At 34.3% G+C, this 26688-nt stretch overlaps 2 protein-coding genes across 4 annotated transcripts; one reads left to right on the forward strand and one right to left on the reverse strand.

Annotated features, from left to right (window-relative positions):
* Positions 1–119: 119 nt before the first annotated feature.
* On the reverse strand, positions 120–10220 carry LOC104119874 (protein CELLULOSE SYNTHASE INTERACTIVE 3). Of its 3 annotated transcripts, none has more exons than XM_009631478.4 (7): positions 9936–10215; positions 9379–9480; positions 5791–8848; positions 2458–5002; positions 1210–1664; positions 955–1071; positions 120–744 (listed from the first exon to the last, which is right to left on the reverse strand). In XM_009631478.4, exons 2-7 carry the CDS (start codon positions 9441–9443, stop codon positions 580–582), a joined length of 6405 nt encoding a protein of 2134 aa, XP_009629773.1. In that variant the 5' UTR covers positions 9444–9480; positions 9936–10215; the 3' UTR covers positions 120–579. The 3 variants fall into 3 exon arrangements, with proteins under 3 accessions (XP_009629773.1, XP_009629772.1, XP_033508371.1); XM_009631477.4 differs by having other exon boundaries at positions 9931–10215; XM_033652480.2 differs by lacking the exons at positions 120–744; positions 955–1071; positions 1210–1664 and adding an exon at positions 1732–2365 and having other exon boundaries at positions 9931–10220.
* Positions 10221–14318: 4098 nt separating this feature from the next.
* LOC104119878 (ras-related protein Rab-2-B-like) lies at positions 14319–15195 on the forward strand. Its single transcript, XM_009631482.4, has one exon. The coding sequence runs from the start codon at positions 14557–14559 to the stop codon at positions 15193–15195; it is 639 nt and encodes a 212-aa protein (XP_009629777.1). The 5' UTR covers positions 14319–14556.
* The last annotated feature ends 11493 nt before the right edge of the window (positions 15196–26688 follow it).

The raw sequence follows: 26688 nt of genomic DNA on the forward strand, positions 1-26688 counted from the left end.
TTCATATTCCATTTGGTTGCTAACCCTAAGGGGAAAATGACCATGTTCCATATTGTGTGGGCGCATATTAGTGATGAAAGAATATACTGTTGCTTGAAAGACTCGTACGGAAGAAAAGAGGAAAAAATGAAACCCGTGAACCATTTTGGAAATCCAGCCTTCCTGTTCTAGGACCAAGCTTTGGCTCTTGCAGTAGGTTTGCTTTGGTAAATGTGATGCTGGGATGTACAATGACCATTAAAGCAACAGATTTGTGAGCCAAAAACGTGGTGCTCAAACAGCAGTCTTAGCATTATACCACGAGAACTTCTCCCTTGACTTCTTTGTCTGTCACAAATGTCTGGAAGTTTTTAACACCAGGGGCAGTAATGCTTTCAGTACTACAAAACTGAACCTTTGGCAGATATCCATGGCCCTCTTGCATTAGCCTGGGAAGTGGAGATTGCTGTTCGTTGTGGGATCATATAACTTCTCTTCATGCTCTATCGAGGGGTTGCCATGTCCTGCTCTGAAACAGGGCCTTAAGTCGCATAATATCTGTCTTCTCCAACAGACAAGCATGGTTTTGTAGTCAAAGGTTCACTTCAGACTTTCATTAGATGTCCTATTGGACCAGGTAATCTCGACGTCTAGAGTTTGGGAGGAGCCATCCTTGTCGCGATCATGGCTGAGGCTGAAAACACCACTGTGTATGCCTTCACTCACAACTTTATCAATTTGAATCGTTACAGTGCCAAGCGTAGTCTGAAAAATAGCAACTTGTGTCAAAATTGTGAGATTGATTACACTCATCTGAGAGCTGCAGCAATTGTCATAAGAGTATTTATTTGATGCTTTTTGCATATCTTCTTTTCCAACTATTCGTAGCAGTACAATCAGATCTTATTGCACATTGTAGTTGGAGTTTAATTGGACGTTCTAACTTTAGGACACACTGTAAATAAAACTAATTACCTTTCCAAAAGTAGTTTTGCTTTTGCACAAGATTTGCAACTTTTGTCCCTTCGGTGGAATGTCAAAGGCCCATGTGAATCCTTCGTTCCATTCGGGGGATGTATTGCGACTCACAACCTGATAATAAACCAGATTGTTAGAATGAAGTGTATCGCATTAAAATTTCAAACTGAAAAAACAAAACAACTTTTCTGTAATACTTGAGATTAACAAAAACCTTTTATTTCATCAACAATTACAATGCTGAGTCATTACCTTGGTTTGTCGTGCTGGACAATTGCCAATAGTCAATCGACAAAAAGCATTTGTTCCTCCCATGACATGTCTTAGATTGCTCGCGCGCTTAATGGTGACAGTCAAACAACCTGGTAAGCAATGTAGCAGGCTGTCTGCTCTTTCATGGAAACCTTGTGGGCAAGTTTTTATCAGCATTTGTAGGATGGGAATTGCTTCAGCTGCAACCATTGCTTGAGATTTTGACACATCAATTGGCATGGTTGACCAGGATTGTTTGAGTAAGCATAATGTGGTCAACACTGAATCATGAGCAGCCTCACTACCAGATTTCAATGCTGCCACCAGATGAGGGATACAAAGGGTTGCAGCTTCAGAAATTTGGAGCTTGGGAAAATTAGAAAATATAATATAAATGCTCGTCAAGATCTCTTCATTCGTAGTTGCTGTGGCACAGGCTTCCTTCTCTAGCGCAGCTGCATACCAATGTATTGCAAATGTTTTAGGCGGATAAGCTGGCAAAGAACACTTGTACAACTGTCCATGACTGAGCTAGAACATAAGGAATGATAAGAACAGAACAAAAAAGCAAGCAAGAAAATCTGCACTATTGTAGCTCGAATTATCTGGAGAACTACACTTGGAAAATTGATGTGTCAAATTCAAGAATCAGAATGATTTACTGCTTCAGTTGAAATGTTGGAAGTAAAAGTATAGCATGGGAACAAATACAGCTCCTAGAAAACATCATACATCTAGTTATTTTCAAATATTGGTTTATTTTGTAGCTTTAGGTTTCAGCTCTATTTTCTCCCGTTCTCCTTTAATTTTCCTTTTGGCAGTTATGCTGTCCTTTGAAGTAGTAAAAAGGATTAAGCAGAGAGTAGTATTGCTAGTTTCGTGCTCCGACAATCTCATGATGGTCCTCGATCTTGGAAAGCCAACTTATAAATGGCCCATTGATCGCTTCCTGGGTGATGCTGAGAAGCTTTGACTTTCTGTAAGGGCTTGAACACTTCTTCAACTTGAAGGGACACTTAAATCAAAAGATTTAAAAGTTTCACATCCTTGGGAAAAATATGGTTACACAGAATTAGGTCTATAGACTCTTTCTGGTGTTAAGCAGTCGCATATGATGTTCATCTCAAGTAGGTCCTGATAAGTTTCCTGTGCAATTCTATTTGCTACTCATGTTAATATATTCGACACAACTGGTGGAGAGAATCATTGAATGAAAAAAGGAAAGAATATTTTATTTAAGCAAAGTACCTGTCAAAGATCTGATAAGTTCATTTGATGCATAGTCCTTAAGTGTGTGGTTTGAGAACAAAAATCTTATGAGCAGAGCTGCCTGCCCTGCAATTTCTGAATTAGGGGATAGAAGCAGTTCTTGAACTACTAATATTCCACCCGCTTCTGCGACAGCTCTCCTGTTGGTTCGACTGTGCATGACAAAATTTTGCAATGCACAAATTGCCACCATTTTCATTTCTTCCGTTGGTTGATCTTTAAGCAAACTTATTAGTGCTCGACAGGCAGAGACAGAATCACTTGCTCTAGCAAGTCCTTCATGCTGGGAGAGATCACCAAGTGAGAGAGCAGCAAGAAGCCTTCCGGACTGCAATTCAGTCTGTGGATCTAGCAAATATTGTGACAGAGGTGCTATTGCATACTTAGATACCTTCAATTCCCGTATTCGGATGTTGTTGAATAGAGCTTCAAGCAGTCCTGCTGACGCTTCTTCAAACTGGTGAGATCTTAGCAGATCTAGAAGAGCATCAACAGCACCAGCTTCAGCCATGAGTTCACCACTTGATAAATCAGTTTTTTCATGAACTATCAGAGCATTAAGTGCAATAGTAACAGTGCTATCAGCTGTTGAATACAGCATCTTTACAAGAACCACCAGGGGAACCTTGAAGTAGTAATCAGAGTTAGACCGTAGGACATTGCAGAGAATCATAGCCGCTGACTCCCATAATGTATCAGGAGGTTGGGGGTCATCTTGAACGATAACCTTTGCAAGCTCAAAAATTCCACCGGCATCAGCAACTTCCTTTGGCCAGCTTAATGAGATATTTTCCAAAGCACTAATTGCTGTCTGCTGTAAATTCAAAATGCCAATGCCTGCGAGCTGCACAAGGGGCACTACTGCATTTTTTGTTGTTATATCTTGCTTAAAATGCTCTTGGGCAAGGAGATGGGATAGCAATTCAGTCCCAAGTTGCTGGATGGCTTGAGCTGGGGATTCAAGAAAGGAAATCAGAGGCTCAATGACCTGGCTAGGAGTAAGTTTTAGAGTTGCAAGACATTGTGGCTTCTCTAGAATATTTACTAGAGTTTGCAAAGCGCTGTGCTGTCCCCACAATCCAAAATCCGACCGCTGCAAAACCGTAAAGAGAGGTTCTACGATTTTTGCAGCAGATGGACTTCTCGAGATAGCACTACTATTTGTCAAGACACGGAAGAGTTCTGCAATTGTGGAGCACAAGGAACTGGATGAAGTAGGGAGTAGCTCAAGACAATTTTCAATTATTCCTGCTTTCACCATATCCAACTTGCGCGGAGTTCGGTCTTTTCCCAGCTTAATAAGTGCAAAAATACTCGCTTCAATGAGCCGATGGTTTGATCTAGAAATCAGATGAACCAGAATATCAACAAGCTCATAAGCTGATGCAAGCTCCACCAGATGCTCATCTTCCAACAACCTCTCAAAAGCACAAAGAGCTGATTCCACTGCTCTTTCTACATCTGATTGCATAAGCATTATAAGGGGCTCTAAGCATTCAGAAGCAATAGGCAATGCTCTGATTTTTGGATCACCAAAAAGTACAAAACATAATTCAGCAGCATCACTTTTCAATTCCATTGGAGAAGACGAAGACAGAATTTTGTATAAACTCTCAAGAGGATTCCCATTTACATCAGCCATCACTGCTGCCTTTGATTCATTTCCTGAAGTCAACTTGATCAAGGAACTAAGAGCAGCATATTGTTCACTTTCTGATGCAGCATCAAGCATGTCAGCCAAAGGCTGAATTGCTTGAACAGATGCTTCAGAATCTCTAATGTTCTCATTATCAAAAAGTTCATCTAAAGCCCTCGCAGCACTCAGCCTTGCACTCCTTGACCCTAAACGTAGGACAGCAATCAGTTGAACAGAGCAACTAACAGCTGCTTCATATTGAATAAGATCAGAATTGCTAAATATGATTCTCAGTAGTTCAGAGATAGTTGCCTCAGTCAAGTCCTGAGGGCTCAAAGATAGGTACTTCGCTAGAGCATCCAGTGCGCCAGCTTCCGCCATGATTGATTTATTTGCATCACTACCATCTGCAATTTGGGTCAAGAGACGAACAGCTAATGGGGGCGCACCTGGTCTATCTGGAAGTGGTTTTAACAGATCTACCAATAAAGGGATGGTTCTGCGTGCAGCGGAACCAACTCTCGCTTCTTCAATTTCAAAGAGGACTTCAAGAGAAACCTGATCTGGTTGTCTTACTAATGAAAATTCTTCAGATAGAGCAACAAGATTTGGCATTTCAATTTCAATGTGACCAATCAAGCTTATTAGACCGGTGATTGTACCTGAATTTGCAACAGTAAGATTTATTCCCTTGTTTCGATGACAAACAAGGCTGGCTATTGCCTGAGCAGCAAAAAATCGGTCAATCATTTCATCTGATTTCAGAAGAAGTGCAAGGGAAGGTATAATGCGCATGGTTGTTGGAGAGGATATAATGTTCGCATTCTGGAATAATATAGCTAATAGCAGTGCACTGATCCACATGCCTTCTGCATCTTCATACTCTGCCTACCATGACAAATATCTCTTCATTACGGTGACCAAATATAAACTTTAAGCGAATCATGAGAACCAACATTACTTCCAAAAGATTAAATTGAATAAAGGAGACACTAAAGAATGTCCTTTATTATCCATCTTTTATTGATTTTATTAGCTGAACTTTCATTGATATCTCTCTGTGCCAGAAGAGAAGGTTACTTAAACATTCAAGGTTGCTGGGAAAAGTTTTCCATTTTACCAACTCCAGTGGCGTTATTAATGATAAGCACACATCAAGAGTATATTGACTAACCGGTGATTCAATGTAATATGAAAACAGGAAAAGGACAGATAAGCTAATAGAAAGAAGAAGAAAATCTGCATTTCAAATATTTTTGCTCTTATAATGATTTACAAAAAAGGCACTCGGCTAAAATATAGCCAGTACTACTTCCTTCGTGTACATTTATTATATGAATAATATGGCAGGCGATTAGAAGTAGTGAAATAAACTTTTGTTTTGAGAAAATCCCAGAAGTAGTGAAATAAATGGATAATTGACTTCTTTAAACAGTTTCATCGTGCTGCCCGCAGACAGCCAAAGAGTCTGTTATCAAAAGCCAGCCTATAGAAGAAGTAACAGGCCCAAAGCTCAAAAATTGAAAAGACAAAAATAGTTGACACTAAACAACAACTTATATTTCCCCAAGTGGAAAACCAACTCTAGTTATCTTTATGAAGAGGCATTCACACAAATGGGCCAAAAAGAGCGAAAAAGCAAACACCAAGAATACCAATAATGGTATAAAATCTACCTGTGGATTGGAACTATGTCTTGCAAGCTTGTCAGCAAGGGCCTCAAGTCCGCCAGCTTCCACTACAGTGGATTTGTTCTTGACTTGAAATGATGAAATTATTGAGAGCAACCAAAGGGCAACCGTACCTCCCAAAACTGTTGCTGGGTCAGGAACCTCAAACTCATTTCCTTCTCCAAATGGAGTTCTTTCTGTGAAGCCCCTAGGGGTTCTGACTTCAATTTCTAGGGAAGAACAAGTAGAGTTCTGCTTCATCATGTCAACTAATGCATATATAAGAGGTTTCAGGTATCCAGATGCATCAAGTGCATTCATTGACTGAAGTTTGTGCTCCTTGGCAGCACAAATGACCAATGCGGTTCCACCCACTCTTACTTCTAAAGTGCAAGAATTCAGTATTCTATCAGCCAATGCACCTATAGACCTTGATTTTGATACTAACAGGTCACCCAGCGAAACCGGTTGATCTCCACAAAGCCTTGATAGAATTTCTATTGCCTTATCTTGGACAAGGGGAGATCCCTCACAAAGGCAATGTACAAGAGGCTCTAAACTAGATGGAACTTCAGCAAGGGCAGTGCATGGACGGTAAGTGGAATCTGTGCTTGTCCTAGCCAAAAGTGCAATAACGTCTAAAGCATTTGCAGCATCAGTGCCATCAACATTCATCTCCTTTAATGATTCCACCATAGCAAGAACAGCAAATCGACATTGAGCACTTCCGTTGAATACATTTTCCACCGGAAAACGCTTCAATAGCTGATGAAGGGCACGTGCCGCATTTCTCCTACCTTCTGATGATCCTTCTCCTAAAACTCTTGTCAAAGCTGAAACAACCTCTTCATCCAGTGCTTGCGCAGCTGTCTCTGGATCAGACAACAGATTGGCTAAAGCAGCCATTGCGGTAGCTGCAGAATCAATGGATGCTGTTTTGGCCAGCTTGATTAATGTTTTTATATGCCCTTCAGCAATATAAGGCATCTTGTTTGTAGATTTTGCTTTTGATGGATGGGACAAAGCACGCAAGGCTCGAGCTGACTGTGTTGCAACAGCTGGAGAATTGCTACCCAGAAGTTTCATGCAAGGATTAACCACTTCATCTGTTGCTAGACTATTACAAATATCATGTCGAGAGCTAAATACATCTGCCAGGACAGAGGCAGCATATACTTGAGTCTTTTCATTTGAGGAATTAAGAACCTGGACAAGCGACATTAGCCCTTGGTTAGCAGCAGCACCTTTATTCACAAGGTCACTGTGAGATGCCAAGGTAAGCACATGTCCTAACACCTTAGTTACATGGACCTTTGAGCTTGGTGAATCTCCTAGGAGCAACACTAACAATTGATTAGTGGTAGCTGAATCAGCCGCTGTGATTAGCTTTATTAAAGCCCTAGCTGATGCTTCTTGCCCCTTTGATCCGCCATTTTTGAGAAGCAATAATAACGCCTGTATAGCTCCAGCACTTTCAACACAGGCACGAATGTCTTCACTATGACAGCATAGGTTATGAATAATATGTGCTGCGTCTTCCCTAGCCTTCTGAGACCCCATTTCTAGTAACTGGACCAGTGGTGGAATCCCACCAGCAGCAGTGATTGCCCACTTGCTCTCGTCAATTTGGTCAGTTAGGATTGCAAGCATTTCAACAGCATACTCTTGATGCTGTTCACTGGATAACCCCAGCAGTGATATCAGTAACTGAATTCCTTCCTTCTTTCCAATTGCTTCCCAAACAGTCACTCCGTCACAGCATAAGCGTAATAGGGATAGTATTAAATACTCTAGTGCATCACCACTTGCCATTGTTGTGAGCCCAACAAGAGCCTTCTTAGAATCTGACTGGTGTACCAGTTTTGAAAGATAAGCATTGCCATAAAGGCTTGCCATAGCTTCAAGAAGACGTTCCTGAACCAACTTATTATCCCGTGGCTTTAGGAGCATTGCAAGAATATTCTCAACTTTTGTCGCAACAAACGGTTCTTGTTCTGCATTGCGCTCAATGACCATAAGAGCATAAGCGAGTGCTCCAATTATATCAGCCACTGGAGCAGCTAACCTTGGGGACTGCGCAAGCTCGCCCAGATATAGTAACAGAGGAGACATTCCACCACATATATTGGCTAAAGCTTGTATTGCATGCCGCTGGAGTTTCTCTCCTCCCTCACCTTTCATTCTTTCTTTAGAAGGGGAAGTGACGGCTCCTATAAGTAATGGGACACCCTGTGAGTCAACAACAGCTTTCTTTGCTTTGGCTGATTTTGAAGTAAGACTTTCTAAAGCCTCAGCTGCGCTGGCACGTACAGAAACATCATTTTGCTGATCTAATAGGCTAAAGAGAGCTTTGATTGCTCCAGAATCAATTACTTTTGGGATGCTATCACTGAATGCCAGCATCATACGGGCCAATAAAGAAGCTGCATTTGATTGAGTGGAAGCACTATTAGACGAAAGTAGTCTAACAATAATGTCCACTCCACCAGCCTCAAGTGTTGTCCTCCAGTGTCCATCTTTATCACCACAAAGATTTCTCAAAGCCCCAATAAGAAATCCTTCCACTGCTTTGTCCTGCTTCTGTTTTGGATTCAGCTGCTCCCACAAAGTTGGTACAACACCTTCCGTAATGAATATACTCATGCCAATATGATCATCTGAAACTCCACTAGATGACACCGTAAAAATTGCTTCTGCAGCTGCTTTCCTTGCTTCAGCTGAATCTGACTTCAAAAGTGAAAGTAGAGGCGGAATACATCCACCTAGAAGCACCTTCAACCGTATGTCTTCATCTTTACACAATACAGTTAATGTTGAAGCTACATTGACTTTTGCCAAAGGAGTTCCATTTCTGAGAATTGATAAGAACAGCGGCATTGCTTGGCCATGTGAACCAATAAGATATCGTGCTTCTTTTCTTGCTTTGGCTATGCCTAGAAGACGTGCTGTAGTAAGTTCTTTTTCGTGTTCGGATGATTGATTCACATGCAGCTGATCAATAAGTTGAGTAACCCTTGACAGTGTCTTTTCCGGATCATCCATTTCTGCAGTTTCATTGGACTCCCTGAAAGTAAATAACACCCTTGAATTATCTAGATAACTCATACTTTTCAATAGGTTCTAAAATAATTCATATTATGCCTCATAAATTCATGGAAAAAGATTAAAAAAACCAAGTTATGTGGAAGTGAAATTTTCTTTGACAAATTAACTGAGAGGTCGTAAAATTTTGTCGCCTATATATGCCAAGTGTCTCTACCTGGGTGTCTCTAAGCCAGAGGTGGATCCAAGATTTAGGCTCTATGAGTTTAATTATTAAGGTACTTTGCATTGAACCAATTGTATGTTTAAAATTATGGGTTTATAACTACTATTTCTTTGTAATTTTAATAGATTTTTACACATAAATCTATGATCTGCTCTAAGCTCCACACAAGGGAACAAAAGATGAATTTAGAAAGAAGAGCTGCGAGATACTAATACCGTCTATCTATCCAGGTAAAATATAGAAATTTATATTTACAAATCTATAAGACTATAACCACAAGAAGTACAAAAGTGCAGCTAGAATGAACAGTAAAGAGAGGAAGAAACCTGCTCTTCTGAGAAGAGGATGAAAATTTCTTGTCCCTTAATTCAGGGAAAGAAAACTTTGACATTAGCAACAAGCCTCCACCTTGATACTTTGTTGGTTTCCTACAAAGTGTAACTACATCGTGTTAATGAAGCGTTTTGTTTAGCTTGGTTACTATGTGTACAAAATATGTGTAAATTTCAACAAAGAACTGAAAAGTGTCGATACATTATCTAAAAAGTTCTTCATTGGAAACAGAAAGTAGAAGATCTGTTTCATAATCATTTCTTACCCCAAAAATTTCATAATCACTCTTTCTCTTTCAAAGCATTAAAATTTCCATTTTTATTGCTGCATGCAGAAATATTCTAATTTCACACTCCTATTATAATGAAAATGATGAAGTTCCAAATTCACACATAGTCCAGTTAGTCCGCAAAAATACCATTTCACTAACATAAAATTCAAGAAATCTACTTAAAAACACAAACAGCCACGCTTAAAATTAAAATTCCAGAAAATGCTAGGTAGGTAAAAGAAAAAAGATATAAGAAAGAATTTTGCATATTTACCTCACCTACAAAATTTGTTATAATGCTTGCCAAATTCAGCTCCGCTGTTGCTCGCTCTCCAGGGTTGAAAACCAGGAAAGAACCGAAATTTCCCCTCAATTTAAGAAGTACATATAAATAATATGTACGTATATGCACAAAATATATATATACAGAGAAATATCTTTTTACATATACGTATGGTGTTGTACAGGCGAACCAATGATACAACAAGGCTTTAGCCAGAAAATCTGCATTGCATAACCCAAAACAATTCAAACAAAATATATATACATGCAATTGCAGGTAATGAATATATATATATATATATATATATATATATATTCAATCAACTCACATACATTGATGTTTATAATGCATATAATTTGGTCATGTTGTGGTAATTATAGAAATTACAAAAACATTTGAAAAAAAGAAGGATATGGATGATAGAATGAGAAGAGCTTTCGTAGAATCTACAATCTAGCAAATGAGAATTCTTCTAGAAAATGAAATGGAAAAGAAATTGTATTTAATGAATTCTCCTAAAGATATGAAATAATAATTTTTTTTTAAAAAAGAAGATAATTCGAGAAAAAGTGGTAAAAAAACTATCTTGGGAAATTCTAGTGTTGAAGGAGAACATCGACAATGGAGTGAGATAGGAAGGTGTAGAGAGAGAAAATAGGAGAGAGAGAGAGAGAGAGAGAGAGAGAGAGAGAGAGAGAGAGAGAGAGAGACACTCGATCTGTATTCTGTTTTTCTTCTCTCTCCGTGTCTTTCATTTTCCTGGCGTGATTTATTTACGCCTATATTTTTCCCTCATTTTTTCACTTACCGGCAATAATTATATTACTTCAAATTTTTTAAGGAAATTAATAAGATAAGTTAGTAACATATAGAGGTCTGGTAAATAACTGATTATACGTAGACCAACTCTCTTTGATAATCAAACTTTTTCTCCTTTTGATACTCGCTATAGTTAACTGTATTTTTTTAATCTCATAATAATTGCTTCATTTCTTTCGTGGTATGTATTTCGAAATAGTTTTGCATAATTTATAGAGATTTTAGTGTTCTTTTGTTGCTCAATTACACTTAATATTTAGGTATATGACGAGTACAAGGCATTGAATTTTGCTTAAAAAAATAGAAACAATTTTTTAAGGAAATATAAATAGTTACTATAAACCAATTTGAGAAAGAAAATAATAAAATGTTATATCCTTGATGTACATATTTGTAATCTTTCAAAATAGAAAATAGGAAAGGATCTTGTAAAATTATTTATATAAGTATATATATAGAGAAATGATAAAAATCGATTTTAATGAAACTCAAACTATTATTATATTTTCAAGAAAAAGAAGAAGAGAAGAAACTACTATTCCGTTATTTCACTATAAGATGTTAAATTTAGTTGACTCTCAAAAGGTAATTCAAGCCGTAGAACAAAAGTATGCAAGTATAACCTAATACAGAGAAATAGAAGTATTTAACTATAAATAGAAGGCCCCTTGGCATATTCGGCACATCATTGATTAGATTGTCGATCTCTGTAGCAGTGGTAATTTTATTTTTGTTCATATTCACGGAGAAGGCTAACCAGTTAGCTAATGACGTGAAAAGCCCGAGAAATTAAATTATTATTGATGGCACTTTTTAAGGCTTGATCGAGATGGCATTCCGAGTTTAAGAATAAAATTAAAGAAGAATTATTTTTTCATTAATGATGCTAACAATAGATAATCCTGACCAATGTATAGTGATGTTAACTCTGTGTCTAGCATCCAGAGGCGGAGCCACAGTGTCGGCTACGGGTTCGGTCAAACCTAGTAGCTTTGATTCAAATTATATATTTGTCTTAAATTTTTTACTAAATATGTACAATTTATTAATTTAGAACCCAATAACTTAAAATGATTAAGATGCCGAACCCATAAGCTTGAAATTCTGGTTCCGCCTCTGCTAGCATCCTGTGGTAAAGGTCCATGTAACCCCTCTGTAATGGAGAATATCTCCCAAAATTATCTCTCTCGCGTAAGTCAGTTGTACACAAGAGTGATTAATGTCACTCTTCATCTTGTTTCGGAGACTATGGTCTATATCCTCCTCCGTATACTAGTTCTTTTTGATAATATACAGGTTTGGAGTCCAACCTAAACCCCATCATCCATCAATGGAGGACTTTTGTTAAAAAAAACTATAAAAGAGTACTAGAGTTAAATGAAAATATGTAAGAAAATACATAAAAAAAAAAGCATTTTAACTAAGGATGAAGGAAATTCAATATTCCATATTACATCATTGTGGTAGTCCCACGCATAAACATATTGAGGTTATAAATTCCTGATAGGTCCAATTATATGTGATGTACTTGTAATTAAAATAATGACTATATTATTTTTTTCTATATTAAAATAATAACATAATATCTTAGATTTTGCTAAAGCAATTATTAGTTCTTAACTGCTACAAATATTGATTACAACTTATAGCCTGTTTGGCCAAGGCGGAGAAATCAGCTTATTTTTAGAAATACTTTTTTCAAAAGTGTTTTTGAAAAAAGTACTTTTGGACAGAAACAGTTTGTGTTTGGCTAATCACTTTGAAAAGCACTTTTGAGCAATAATTTGTATTTGGCCAAGCTTTTCAGAAAGTGCTTTTAAGTATCAAATTACGAATAAAGACATAAATATATTTACTTAATAGTTAATATTATAAGTAAATAAATAATCTCAAAAATTTGTTATTACAAGCAATAATTAAAGCACACTCCACTTCCAACCAAGAGGTTGTGACCCCAAAAGTAAGGTGGAGAGTTCTTGGAGGGAGGGAACCGATGGTCTATCGGAAATAGCCTCTCTACCCCAGGGTAGGGGTAAGGTCTGCATACACACTACCCTCCCCAGACCCCACTAGTGAGATTATACTGGGTTGTTGTTGTTGTTTTATTTTATTTAAGTAAAATATGAAAATAAAATTTAAAAGTACTTAATTCTTTTAATATAAGTTAAATATATTAAAAATCATTCAACAAATATAAAAACATTCACCCTAAAAGTCACTATATATTAGAAAGTTATCCTAAAAATAATAAGAAATATGTATACATTAATATCCTAAGTATTAGGTTTAAAGGTTATTTTGGTATATATTATATTTGTTAAGGTTATTCTTGGTAAGAAGAAAAGTCAAAACTGTTTTTGCTTTTGCTTCTTCCCAAAAATATTTTTTTTCTTCAAAAAAGCTTGGTCAAACATCTCAAATTAGGAAAAAAAATACTTGAAAAAAAAAAAAAATTCTTGCCTCTTGAGAATCTTGGCCAGAATATTTAGTTTTGGTGCTATCATTGTCATTTAGTGATCGTCGTGGTTGTTAATTGTACTTTGTACAGTCGAATCCTTTTATCATTGCAATGACAAGACCAAAAAAAGAAAAATGGTTTGCACAAAACACACAGAAACATATCAATGAGAGTGACTAAAAGAAGTAGGGATCCAAAGCCTCTAGATTCTAGTCCATCTATATGATACTTTTACTAGTCCACAGTCACAATCTTTGTTAAAATATTTTCTATTTTAACAATTGAATGGTATAGTTTGTATTAGCTTTAATATGGGAAGTGCTAATAGTATATTTAATTTGCTGAATAATTAAAATCTAGAATAATTCAGTGCTAACTAAGAAGAATGGATTCTTAGTTAACTTGTTTTAGGTGGAACTGATAATAGCATACTTTTTGCAAATCAATTGATTCTTACATTATCCGCGGACCGCGGGTAAAAATCAACAGCAAATCCACAAGCACAGTTTTTGGCTCCATAGTATCGGCAGAGGCGGCCTAACGGTAAGCAAGTAAAGTCATTGCTTTAGGCCCCAAAATATTAACGTCCCCAATTTATGTTCGTTATTAAATTTAATTTTTTCTCGTCTACGTACGCTCATGTTTTTTTTTTTTCTACATTTCTAGTGATTTCACTTTCTAATTTTAACTCAATTTTTTTAAATTGGCTATTTCTTTTCACCATATTTTGTTGATCCATCAATTCAAAAGTAATTTTTTTGTTCAACTTTTTAAGAGAAATCTCCAAATGCAAATGAGGCACAAGGTTAGAAAGTTGACATATTATCGTCATTGCTACCTCTACCTTCTTCCACTTAATTAATATCTTATTTCCATTTACACATAGTTCTAAACCGTGACGTGCACCTAATTCACAAATCACGCGTTGTACATTTACCACGGTCAAAGTCCTAGGCGTTTGCTTTGTATTTCATTATTATATAAATTTTACAAAAAATAAATTAAGGGCCTTTTAGTTTGTTTTTGCTTTGGGCCACAAAATCAGTTGAGCAGCACTTAGTATCGGAATTTCGTTTCTACAAGCTAATCTAACGTTTGGAATGTTCGGAAATCGGACTTATGCTTCACAATACTTGCCTCATCTTGCACTAACATTAGGAAAGTAATACAAATTCTGCTAGATTTGGGAAAAGCGTTTCATTCTCCTATTCAAATTTGGCATAAAGGAAAATCCAAATCCTCTGCCTATAAATGCATTGCTCAATAATTTTTTCGTTATTCAATCCTCACCAGCTAATACAGTTTTTCGATCTATTTCTTTTCCATAGCACTAACTCACAATGGCGTACGAGTACCTAATGAAGTTCATAATAGTGGGCGAAACGGGAGTAGGAAAAACCTGCCTTCTAAATCAGTTCACAGAAAAGCGGTTCAATCCGGTTTACGACGTCACAATCGGAGCCGAATACGGGTCCAAAATAATCACCATCGATAACAAGCCAATAAAGCTGCAAATATGGGACACAGCAGGACAGGAGAAGTTCCGATCAGTCACGAAATCGTATTACAGAGGCGCTGCGGGGGCTTTGCTAGTTTACGATGTGACTAAAAGGCACACTTTCGAGCAGCTCTCGAATTGGCTGGAGGATGTACGGCAACATGGCGATCCGAAATTAATGACAGTAACGGTGGTAGGAAACAAGTGTGACGTTGGAGAAAATGTTAGGGCTGTTAATGCAGAGGAAGGCGAGGAATTCGCGAAGAGTAACGGATGTTTGTTCATTGAAGCTTCGGCTGAAACGGCGGTGAATGTGGAGGCGGCGTTTGAAATCACGGCGGAGAGAATATATGGGAAAATAGAAAACGGCGATTTTGAGGATAGATCTCCCAGAATTAGGATTGGAAGTGGGAGTGAGAATGGCAATGGAGCTGCTGCTTCTAAAAGACTCAACTGTTCATGTGGTTGGCGCCGTTGTTAATTCATATTTTTATTTTTATTTTTTATTTCAGTTCTAAAAAAGTATATATATATATATATATATATATATATATATATATATATATATATATATATAGGTGCAAGTTCAATAACTATTTTGACAAGCTGCTTCTTATTCATGGTAGCTTAGGATTTTATTTCTGTTTACGTAACTTTCGAACAAATATTATATTTATTCATTTCACTAGTTTGTAAATCTAAATCATAGTGGCTCATGATTTATACTATAGTCAAATCTCTCTATAACAACATTTTTATATAACAACACTTTTATATAAAAGTCAAGCTCTTTCGAAACCAATTTTTATGTTATGTTATAATATATGTTCTCTATAACAGCACTTCGCTATAACATTCAAAAATATTCGGAACAAACAAGGCTGTTATAGAGAGGGTTGATTGTATCAGTCCGTGGATGGTTGAATCGAACTCTTTTAGCTTTTTCATTCATTATCTCTGTTGGTTTCAATTTATAAAAGTGATTTATACTACTGGGCATACCTAGCGGGTTGAGTTGGGTGTCATCACGATTGAGTGAGATTTTGGGTCGTGAGATGATCAAATATGGTTTGATTTTGGTTTTAATAAAAAAATAAGCGAAAAAACGGAACTAGTTCGACGATAAATGTAGTTATAAAATTTATTATTACACACACACACACACACACACACACACACACACACACACATATATATATATATATATATATATATATGTATGTATGTATGTATGTATATTTTTGTACAAAGTTTTTAAAATTTTATGGTACATGTTAATCGTTTGCACTTTTTGTTTAATTCTTTGCTATTATAATAATCTAGTCATTTGCCTTTACATCTAGTTTGATTGATAGTTTTCTTTTGCTAAGTATAAGAATCTATTTTATGTTAAACAATAATCTATTTTTAATTGAGTCCTTAAATTATTCATCACTATTTGATTCAATTATCATCAATATATCTTAGTAAATAATAGATTTCTCAAAGAGCAATTGGTTTGATAGCGTTATGTCACGACCCAAATTTTTCTCCATTGGGTGTCATGTTGGCACTTAGTCTTAGGGACTAGGTAAGCCTAACAACTTTCGAAAATAATAACAAAATAAATAAAGATTAGCAATTCAAAATTTAGAATTCTCTATGCAAGTATTACAATCCCAAAACCGGTAGTACAAGTCATAAGCTCTGCAGAGTTTGTTACAACTTTCTAAATACAACTATTTGAAGTAAAGTAAACATTGTGAATACAAATCAGAAGGTAACTCCGAAGCCTGCGAACGTGCAACATCTTTACTTTGAGTCTACACAGCAACAATCCGCACAGCTAGCTAGTGATCAACTGACTTCGAAAATACTTGGATCTGCACAAAAATGTGCAGAAGTGTAGTATGAGTACACCACGACGGTACCCAACAAGTATCAAGACTAACCTCAGTGGAGTAGTGATGAGTAACAGTCAAGACACCTATTGGACTAAATAACCCGAATAAGTATAAGTATATAAACAACAAAGTATGATATCTACATAAAGACTACGCGAAGTAGCAATTAATACGGTAAATTTCAGTAAGAAATGGATACAACAACTATCAGCGGAACACCATAATAATGACGTAGAAGAACGAACGGAAACACAGTCTAAATCTGATGAACACAATTAAAAGAAGGGTATGTAACAACTAGATAAAAACGACCACTTTCACACCAGGTCTTAGCCACTAAACTCCACGAGGTACCGAACCTCATATTGTTCACATCTCACGGGTCCCAATACCTGAACCCTGACACCTGGCATCCTGTGCCCTCATTACGCTTCATAACCGCACTGACGACTCACGTGCCAAATAGAGCCATTCTCACATATAAGGCAAGTAAAAAATGGTGTTCATCTATACTCAACAATATCAAGAAAATCTCTTACCCGATAAGAGTGTTCAACTACGTGTATTCTTGTGCAAGTGTTCTAACATAGTTCATGCCACCTAGTAAGTATAGGAAAGGAAATTTACATCACGTAGAATTTTTTCTCACAACTTTCCACAAGATAAAGCCCACACAGGTAAATGTACCACTACACAAACATCAACAACAAAATGCCCCCAGGCTATCACAAGTCATCATAAATTAATCCGTGACATAGCCCACCTTGTCTCGCCACATGTGCACTAGTAAAGTAAATGCCCGCCTTGTTTCGTCACATGTGCATAATAATATTTCCACCTTGTCTCTCCACATGCGCAACCCACATATATATATCCCGCCTTGTCACGCCGCATGTGCAAATATAAATAGTAACAATAACGCGACAGAAACCTCGTGCAACCCTATAACAAAGAGATGTCAACAAAGGGCACTCCCGATATACCGTCTGGTAGTTCCAAAAGTAAATGCTCAATAGGAGATCTCCCGAGGTACCGCCTCGTAGTCCCAAAAGTAAATATGCAAGACAGATGGGATCTCCCGAGGTACCGCCTCGTAGTCCCAAAGTAAATATGCAAGAACAACAAGTACAACAACAACAACAACAACAATAACACTAATACAAGGGTACGACAAATAAATCAACTCAGAAATTCCCGAACTCAAAAGAACGGAGGAATTAATTCACAAGGAGCGGCCACAATAAAGAATGCTAGTCATAATAAGAACATCTCAACAAGAAAGGAAATATTATGTAACAACGGTCCACGATGTACATTTCGACAACGAGAGAGCTAACACAAGGCGAATAATTCCAAATAAGGACAAGTCAACTAAAATATAGGTTATCTGACTTCTTTTAAGGTTGGCAATTAAGAAAGAGATACAACAGATTCAATTAGGGATAAGCAACAGAAAGATAATCATAGCCTCAATTAAGGATGAACAATTACAAAAGAGATAATTATAACTTCAAATAAAGATAATTTGTTAGGGGAAAGATAGCATGGCAATAGAAAAGATAGCAATTTCAGTTAAGGCACAAATGACTCAAATAAGCATCAAGGGCAAATCATGAAGTAATTAATTCTAATTAAAGCAGGTAGAGGTGAAACTAGTAATTAAGAGACGTATTCATAACATAACAACTGCATAATCAGTGAATACAAGGACCTAAGAACACTAAAAGGCTAACCTTCCAAAAATAAGTACGAGCACGTACTCGTCACCTCACGTACAAGGACTACAATTAGCATAGAAGACTCAAATCCTAAGGGGTAGTCCCCCCCCACGAAGTTAGGCAAGATACTTACCTCGAACTAAACTCAATCAATCAGTAAGAATGCCCTTTCCTCGAGTATCTGACTCTGGATGGCCTAAATCTAGCCAGATATAATTACATATCATGAATAAAATTACGAGAAGCTAATTTAAATAATAAATCTACGACTTTAGCAAAGAATTAAAAATTCGGCCCAAAAAGTCGATTCGGGCTCATGTCTCGGAATCGGGTAAAAGTCACAAAATACGAACACCCAATCAACCACGGGTTCACTTGTACCAAAATTATCCAAATCCGAATCAAAACTCAAAAATTTATTTGAAGGACTTTCCTACTTTTCCCAAATTTCTCAACCAAATTCCTTAATTAAATGATGAATTCAACTATAGATTAATGGAGTATAACCATAAATAAGTTAGGAATCATTACCTAATGGGATAAAACTCTCGAACTTGGGATTTTCTGCCCAGCGATTTCGCTTCTGCGGGCTTCTAGTCGCACCTGCGAAAATTTCATCGCAGGTGAGGAAATGACTTAAGTCCTCTAGTCCGCTTCTGCGAGCACAAGGCTGCACCTGCGAGTGCGCGCCTGCGGATTCTTGTCCACTTCTGCGGAATCCTCACTCGGCTCGCCTCCCGCTTCTGCGCCTTTTTTTGTCGCACCTGCGACTACTGGTTACCTAGACCAGGGCCGTATCTGCGAGCTCCCTTCCGCACGTGCGAGTCCGCACGTGCGGCCACCCCACCGCAGGTGCGATTACACCAGAAGCTTGAAAGCTTCAGCAACTACACAAGTCCAAATTTCGATCTGTTAAGCATCCGAATCTCACCCGAGGCCCCGGGGACCTCAATCAACCATACCAACAAGTCCTAAAACACCATACGAACTTAGTCGAGCCCTCAAATCACATCAAATAACGCTAAAAACACGAATCATCCTCCGATTCAAACTTAATGAACTTGAAACTCTAAATTTCTACAACTGATGCCGAAACCTATCAAATCACGTTCGATTGACCTAAATTTTGCAGGCAAGTCCCAAATAACGTAAGGGAGCTATCCCAACTCTCGCAATCACATTCCGACCCCGATATCACCGAAGTCAACTATTGGTCGAACCTCTCCACCTTCCAAGCTTCAACTTTTCCAATTTTCGCCGAAATGATTCAAATCACCCTACGGACCTCCAAATCCAAATCCGGACGCACGCCTAAATCCAAAATCACCATACGAAGCTGTTAAAATCATCCAGAATCCATTCCGGAGCCGTTTACACAAAATTCAAATTGTGGTCAACTTTTACCACTTAAATTTTCAAAACTAGAATCTTTTTTTCGATTTGACTTCGAATCATCCGGTAACTGAACTCGACCACGCACGCAAGCCAATACACATAATACGAAACTGCTCAAGATCTTATACCGCCAAACGAGACTTAAATTCTCAAAACGACCGGTCGGGTCGTTACACGTTACGTTAAAAATGTAGTCGTCATAATATATGTTTGGTAGTGTATGTCTTATATTTTAAAAAGATGATAAATAACCGAAAAATTGAAAATCCGGCAAAAATCGACATAAGCCAAATCGTTAAAAAATCGATTTAATTGGTTTGATTTGGTTTCAATATTTGAAAAGCCAACTTACTTGCTTTGGTTTCTTTTTAGAGAGAAATCGATCCATACTCAACCATGAACACCCCCGACAATAACCATGATTATAATCTTTTTTTCCTCGTTTTTTTTAATTTTCTTTAACTGCTATTATTTTTTTATTAGTCACACATACAAATGTTTTTGTCTTCAGAGTTGCCAATGTGAAGACAAAATTTTAAATTTTAATTATGTGCCAATTTCATCCTCACCGGTCATACAAACACTCATGCACGATAATATAGGTTTTAACTTCATATTACAGTCAAGTACGTCCTGTTATATGTGACGCACCTTTAACTAAAGTCCATAACCGTCTAAAGCAACACGACACAAAAAACGATCGAGTATTTTTGGTCAAATTACACAGTGTTACTTTTTATAATTGCCATGTTTCCAATAAAAAGGATAGGTCTATGTAATTATTTTAAACTAGTCTTATAATATGTTCTTTGCGTGTGTACCTACTTCAAATTGAAAAATTGAATATATTGGGTTTTTAGATTTAAAAATAGAAAGATTGATCCTATAGGCTAGAAACAAATGGCTACGTGACCATGTTAAATTTAAAAATGACTAATGTTAAGTTAATATCTTACAACAAATAACTTTAAAAGGTAAAAAATATCTAGAGAGTTGTCATTTGTCAGAATAAATGAAAAGCAAAAAAAATAACTAATGACAACTCATTTAAAATATGCTTGATCTTCTACTATTTCAAGGAAGTACTTATTATTCTGTATTTGCATTTTTACCAATTTAATACTTAGTACTATATTATAATCAATTTTGCTCTATTTCTGATTTCTTTTACCGCTAGTGGTCTTCTTATCGAAAAAATTAAGCCAAAGATTTTGTCAACATGAAAAATAATTTTATTTATATGATAAATTTAGAAAATAATTAAATTGAATTAGTGTTACTAATTTTCTAATTCAATGATTTAATTATTTTCAACGTTGGAGAAATAGTTTATTTTTTGTTGATTCATTCTTAATATTAGCTCATTCGTAGTTTTAAATATTTAGTTTTAATTATTTTATTTAATAAGAATTCTATTTTTAAAAGATACTACAAATATATAACATTTCATTTTTGCATTTTTGTGCTTATAGAATGATTAGCGTTTGCCAACCACTTTTCTTTTTCTTTCTTTCTCTTTATATTCTTAAATATTTTCTTAGTTATTTGTTCGAATATTATCTTAGTAGAAACGTAGTTCAAATATTTATATTTGTATCTATATTATTATAAAAACACGAATAATTTATGCTAAATATTGCACGACTAAAATAACCTTGAATTATTGACCGACTTTTATAACCTTAATTATTTATATAATTTAAGGATATAATTATAAATTACCTAATTTTTCTTTCCATTTAGACTACGTATATATCAAACTCTTTCCTATTGAGGGTCAAATTCTTTTTTTCCGTGACACAACCTAAAACTTAAATTGAATCCTAAACCTAAACAAAGAAAACACACCCGTAAGTAACAATAAAAATAAAAGACATAATATAAGTAAAGAATCCTAAACAAAGAAAATCCTATTCTAATTTAGAATCCCCACCTAAAGGAAACAAAAAACATAAAAAAAATAGGCGTAAGGAAAGAATTTTAAGCAAAGTAAAATCTAAAGAATCATAAACCTAAAGGAAACTAGCCTTTTCCTTTTTTGACAACAATATGCTTCCTCATTTAATCTTCTCCCGTTTGCATAAAATTTAGCTTTATTGCACGAATTCACATAGGAAAAGAATAAGGCAGTTATTCCTATATAAGCTGCTATTGTTCTACATTATTCATTGTTCTTTAAAGGTTGTGGTGTAGAATAAAAAATATTTCTCCAAAGGTATTATTAGTTCTCTCTATTGTTCTCGGTTTTTGTAATTGAGTAATACTTTATGGTCATGTATATGAATTAGAGAGAAAAACAATGACATCTTAACTTTTATTGTAATTGTTTTTGTGTCGTACTTCTTTGTTTTTCGGTGTAGTTTTTAGTTTTTGATATCAAAGTCTTTTATATTGACGTAGTATTATGTTTAAATTGTATATCTTTAGAGACCAATGGTTTGTGTTATTTCAACTAATGTTAGTGTAACAATATTAATTTTCAGCTATTAGATAATATTTTACAGCTTTTACTTATATATTGTAGGTACTTTGCGCGACGTAATGGAATTAGATTTGAAAAAATAATGTGTCCCAATAAATAACCTTAAACCTTATGATGTTTAATGGGTAATTAAGGTATTGGTTATTCGAATAGGACCAATTATAAAATATAAGAACGACAACAGAGAGGGCTTGCGTTGTCATTTAACATTTGTTGACGAAGAGGTAGGATTCTTTTGTATATTTATTTTGATATAATTTATTACTTATTCGTATTATTTTTAATTAATCTACAATTCTGTTTATATTAATTTGTAGGGGACAAAGATCCATGCAGTACTTTTCAATAAAAATATTGAAGAATGGAAAATTTTATTTCAACAGAACATAAGCTATTACATTATAAATGATCGCGTGAAAGCTGCTAATTCTACCTATTTATTTGTGCACAAGGAGTTGAAAAAATGAAGGATATCCTTTTAAATTTGTTGGTAAACAATTTTCAGTACGCTTGTGTTTTGCAATGACAATAAATAAAGCACAAGGACAAACAATTTCGAACGCTGGATTGCATCTCCCGCAATATGTTTTCTCGCATGGACAACTATATGTTACACTTTCAAGAGAAATATCAATGTCCATAACAAAAGTTCTTATTATGACTGAGCAACCAAAGCGTCAGAATGATACATACACAGAATATCGTATACAAAGAAGTCTTAGGTAACATATCATCACATTACATATTTATAAACTATAAGTGCATAATAGTACGTCATAACTGACATGACTTAATTGATCATTTTTGCAGGTTCATACGATTATATCCAATGAGTTTGAGTTCCCATATTATGCTAATATATGTAATAACATTTCTAAGCATTTTAAATTATGGCGGCATTATATAGACATATATTTTAAGGGTTATTTTATTATTGATATTTATCTTATTAATTTAATTTGGTGTCCCTTCATATAAAGAATTGACTACATCATCACGTGCCATTATTAACGTGCAACGCACGTACATAAAAACTAGTTATATTAAAAGCACGAAGGCCCTTAGCGAAATATCGTTCACCTTTTTTACCCTTTAAAATTAAATTTCACACTAGACAAAATAGTCATTTGGTTATTTCTCTAATATTAGTAATATGAATAATCATTTAATATTTTCCAAATATTTAGGATTTCGAGATCAATTAGATTTTGTGTATTAGATTCTTCCTTATTTAAACTATGTGACATAATAAATTTGTAGAAGAAAAATAAAAATAGTATGTAAAGTGTCTCAAAAGAGTCGTTTGCATAAACTCTGAATCACTTTTACGTCTTGGGGTACTTTTGTTTATCATACATTTCTATAATTAATTCTAATGAATGAGGTAATCTACCTAAAAGTTTTGGGCAATTTCAGTTCCTTTTAGGCTTAGGAGTTGTTTGTTTTGTTATAAGTTATAAAAAATTGAGAATTTGATTTAGGTGTAGGAATATTTTTTCAAAGGAAATTAACCGATTAGTTCTTTACAAGAAAAAGATTAATTCTTTATAATTTTGTTAAGTGAAAATTTATTAATTCTTTATAAATATTTCAGATAAACTTTTCGTCCACTTCCACCTCTTTTAGGTTCAGTAAATTTATATTTTATTGGTAAAAATCTCAACCACTTTTACCTTCTTGTGGGTTTAAGATTATGTTTTTATGTACATGTTCATAATATTTAGGACTTTAAATTTATTGAAATTTTACCTTTAATAAATTATATCATATATATATATATAAAAAAAAGTATGAAGGTCCTTAGCAAAATGTCATTCGCAAAATAGTTATTTTATTTTCCTAATATTTAAGATTTCAAAATCAACTAAATCTTGTATTAAATCTTTCCTTATTTTAACTATGTAATATAATAAAAAAATATACTCCAATACTAATAGTACACGAAAATCACACATTTTCCATAAACAATTCTTATTGATCGAGCACTTTTCCTTTCTTTTAGGTTTAGGAGTCCGTTTTTCTTTCTCTTATTTTACATAATTATATGTAGTTATACAAAATATTAGAAAGAAATTTAAAGATAAACATTAGCTACAACTACTTGTCAAGAAAATAAGTTCTCAAAACTCGGTGACGCGGATTTCATAACCGTACTTATATTGGATTTGTAATAACAATTAATCTTTAAAATTTTATTATTCTCTTTATTTATTTTTTTACTTTATTATGTGACGTGAATTTTGGTGTTTATTATAAATACACTACTTTGACTTTTCTAGATCTTTGCACCTAAATAAAAAAACCATACTCTAATATTTAGGACTAAACTTATATTTTTGAATTTCAATTTAACTACAATTTCTTCAAAACTGCGTATAAGGAAACTGTCTATTTTATGTAAGAATATTTCAAAAACTTGCTGCTTATCAAACAGAAAAAGGAAAAAAGGTAACTTTGAACAATTTCCTCTTCTTTCCCACAATCAAATGGTAGAATATAAGTCCTTTTAACGGACTTGTATTCTACCGTTTGATTGTAGAAAGAAAAGGAAAATGTTACATAAGGTTCCTTTATTACGCATTCATCGTTTTAGAAACTTATAATTTTAAAAATTTATTTTACATTCGAACATATTTTAAATAATATGTATGTTAAATTTTTAAATATTCAATCATAGGGGAAGACACACAACGAATGTAATTTATATCTATACAATATTAAAAGCATGAAGGTTCTTAATGAAATATTGTTCGCCTTTTTTATCTTTTAAAAATAAATTTTATACTAGATAAAACAATCTTTTAATTATTTTTCAAATATTTAGGAGTTCAAAATCAACTAAATTATTTTTTAAAAAATTCTTATTTAAACTACATAGAAGGTCCTAATATTTGGGACTTCAAATTCAATTAAAATTTACTTTACTTCAATTCTTTTTTTAAACCAACATTATATCCTTGCGGACTTTAAATATGCTTTTGGAGTTTAATGCGTATCCTTAGCCTTTGATGTATATAATTCTTAGTATTTTTTTCTTTTACAAATACATTCAATAATTGATTACCTAAAATACATCACCAATGCATGTTATTTTTTCTCCTTTTATTTTTAAAGAGTTTTGATTTAACTTTAGGTATACATTTCTAGAAGTCGGAATTATTGTTAATGTTAATTTTAAAAATAAATTAATCTACATCCATACTATGTAAAATTATAACTATAACTGATATTTAACTTTAAATAAATTAATATACTTGGAACTTTGAAATAACTATAAATTTGAAATATTGTCTTAATGAACATGATTTTAAAATTGCAAAATTGTCAATGGCAGAGTTTATTCAGAATGAATTTAAAGTAATGTTAACTTTTATTTGGTCTTCGACGAATATGTATAGAAGGAATTTAGAATTAGACCAATAAGAATCTAGCCAATGTTGTTATATAAGAAGAGGTTCACTTATCGTATATATAATTTTGATGACCTTTAAATGAACAAATAATAGTTTTATGTACTTAAGTTACAAAGAATAAATTTCACATGCTAAAAACATACATATAAATATTTAAATAAAAAAAACTAATGTTAGACTAAACCCAAGAAAGGAAAAAAAGAAAAGAGCAGAACACGTTTTTAAACTTTTAATATCTTTTGTTATAAAGTAACTTAACCTCATTTTTCTACATAAAATATTTATATTGGAATCTTGATAAATTAAAATTAGATTTTATTTTTGTATTGTCCAATAAAATAGAAAACTAATTTATTCCTTACACGATGATTATCATAAAGTTTTTATACTTTATTTATACTAACTGAAAGACTGTGTGCTTAGTTGCATTGAAAATACCCGTTTGTCCAAAATTAACAATTAATTAAGTAATAATTATTTTATTGTATTATAAAATTATGAATATAACATTAATAAAAGAGATGTTGCGTGAGATATAACAACATAACATATATCTATATAATAATTTAATAAAATCCCAAAACTCCAAATACTATACAACTAATTCAACTAAATTCATCATCTTTATATATTTTGAAGATATTAAATTCAATTATTGTATTAATGTAATAACATTTATTGTAATCATTTGAATAAATATCGCATTTATTTTAACATCAATTGCTATTTTTCAATAATTTATTCTTTTTTACACGTTTTATACTAATTGACGCGATGTACACGTGCAACGCACGTACACTAAAACTAGTAAGATAAAATGTACGATAGTTCATCTTTATTGTTAAAGGTAATACAGACGTTATTACAGTTATATCCATTATTTAAATATATAAATGAAATAATTTACGTAAGGTAAATCTTACATATAATTACCAAATAATACGGTAAGACTTAATTATTAAGAGTAAATTTGAACCAATTTTCCCCCCTCTCTTTGATAAAAGACCAAATCACTTCGTTGATCTAAATTTCTTTTATCGTTGCTAATAAAATAATTAGTAAAGAAATATATAAACTTGTAGT

Source organism: Nicotiana tomentosiformis, chromosome 6 (assembly GCF_000390325.3).
Source record: "Nicotiana tomentosiformis chromosome 6, ASM39032v3, whole genome shotgun sequence".
NCBI classification, from domain to species: Eukaryota; Viridiplantae; Streptophyta; class Magnoliopsida; order Solanales; family Solanaceae; genus Nicotiana; species Nicotiana tomentosiformis.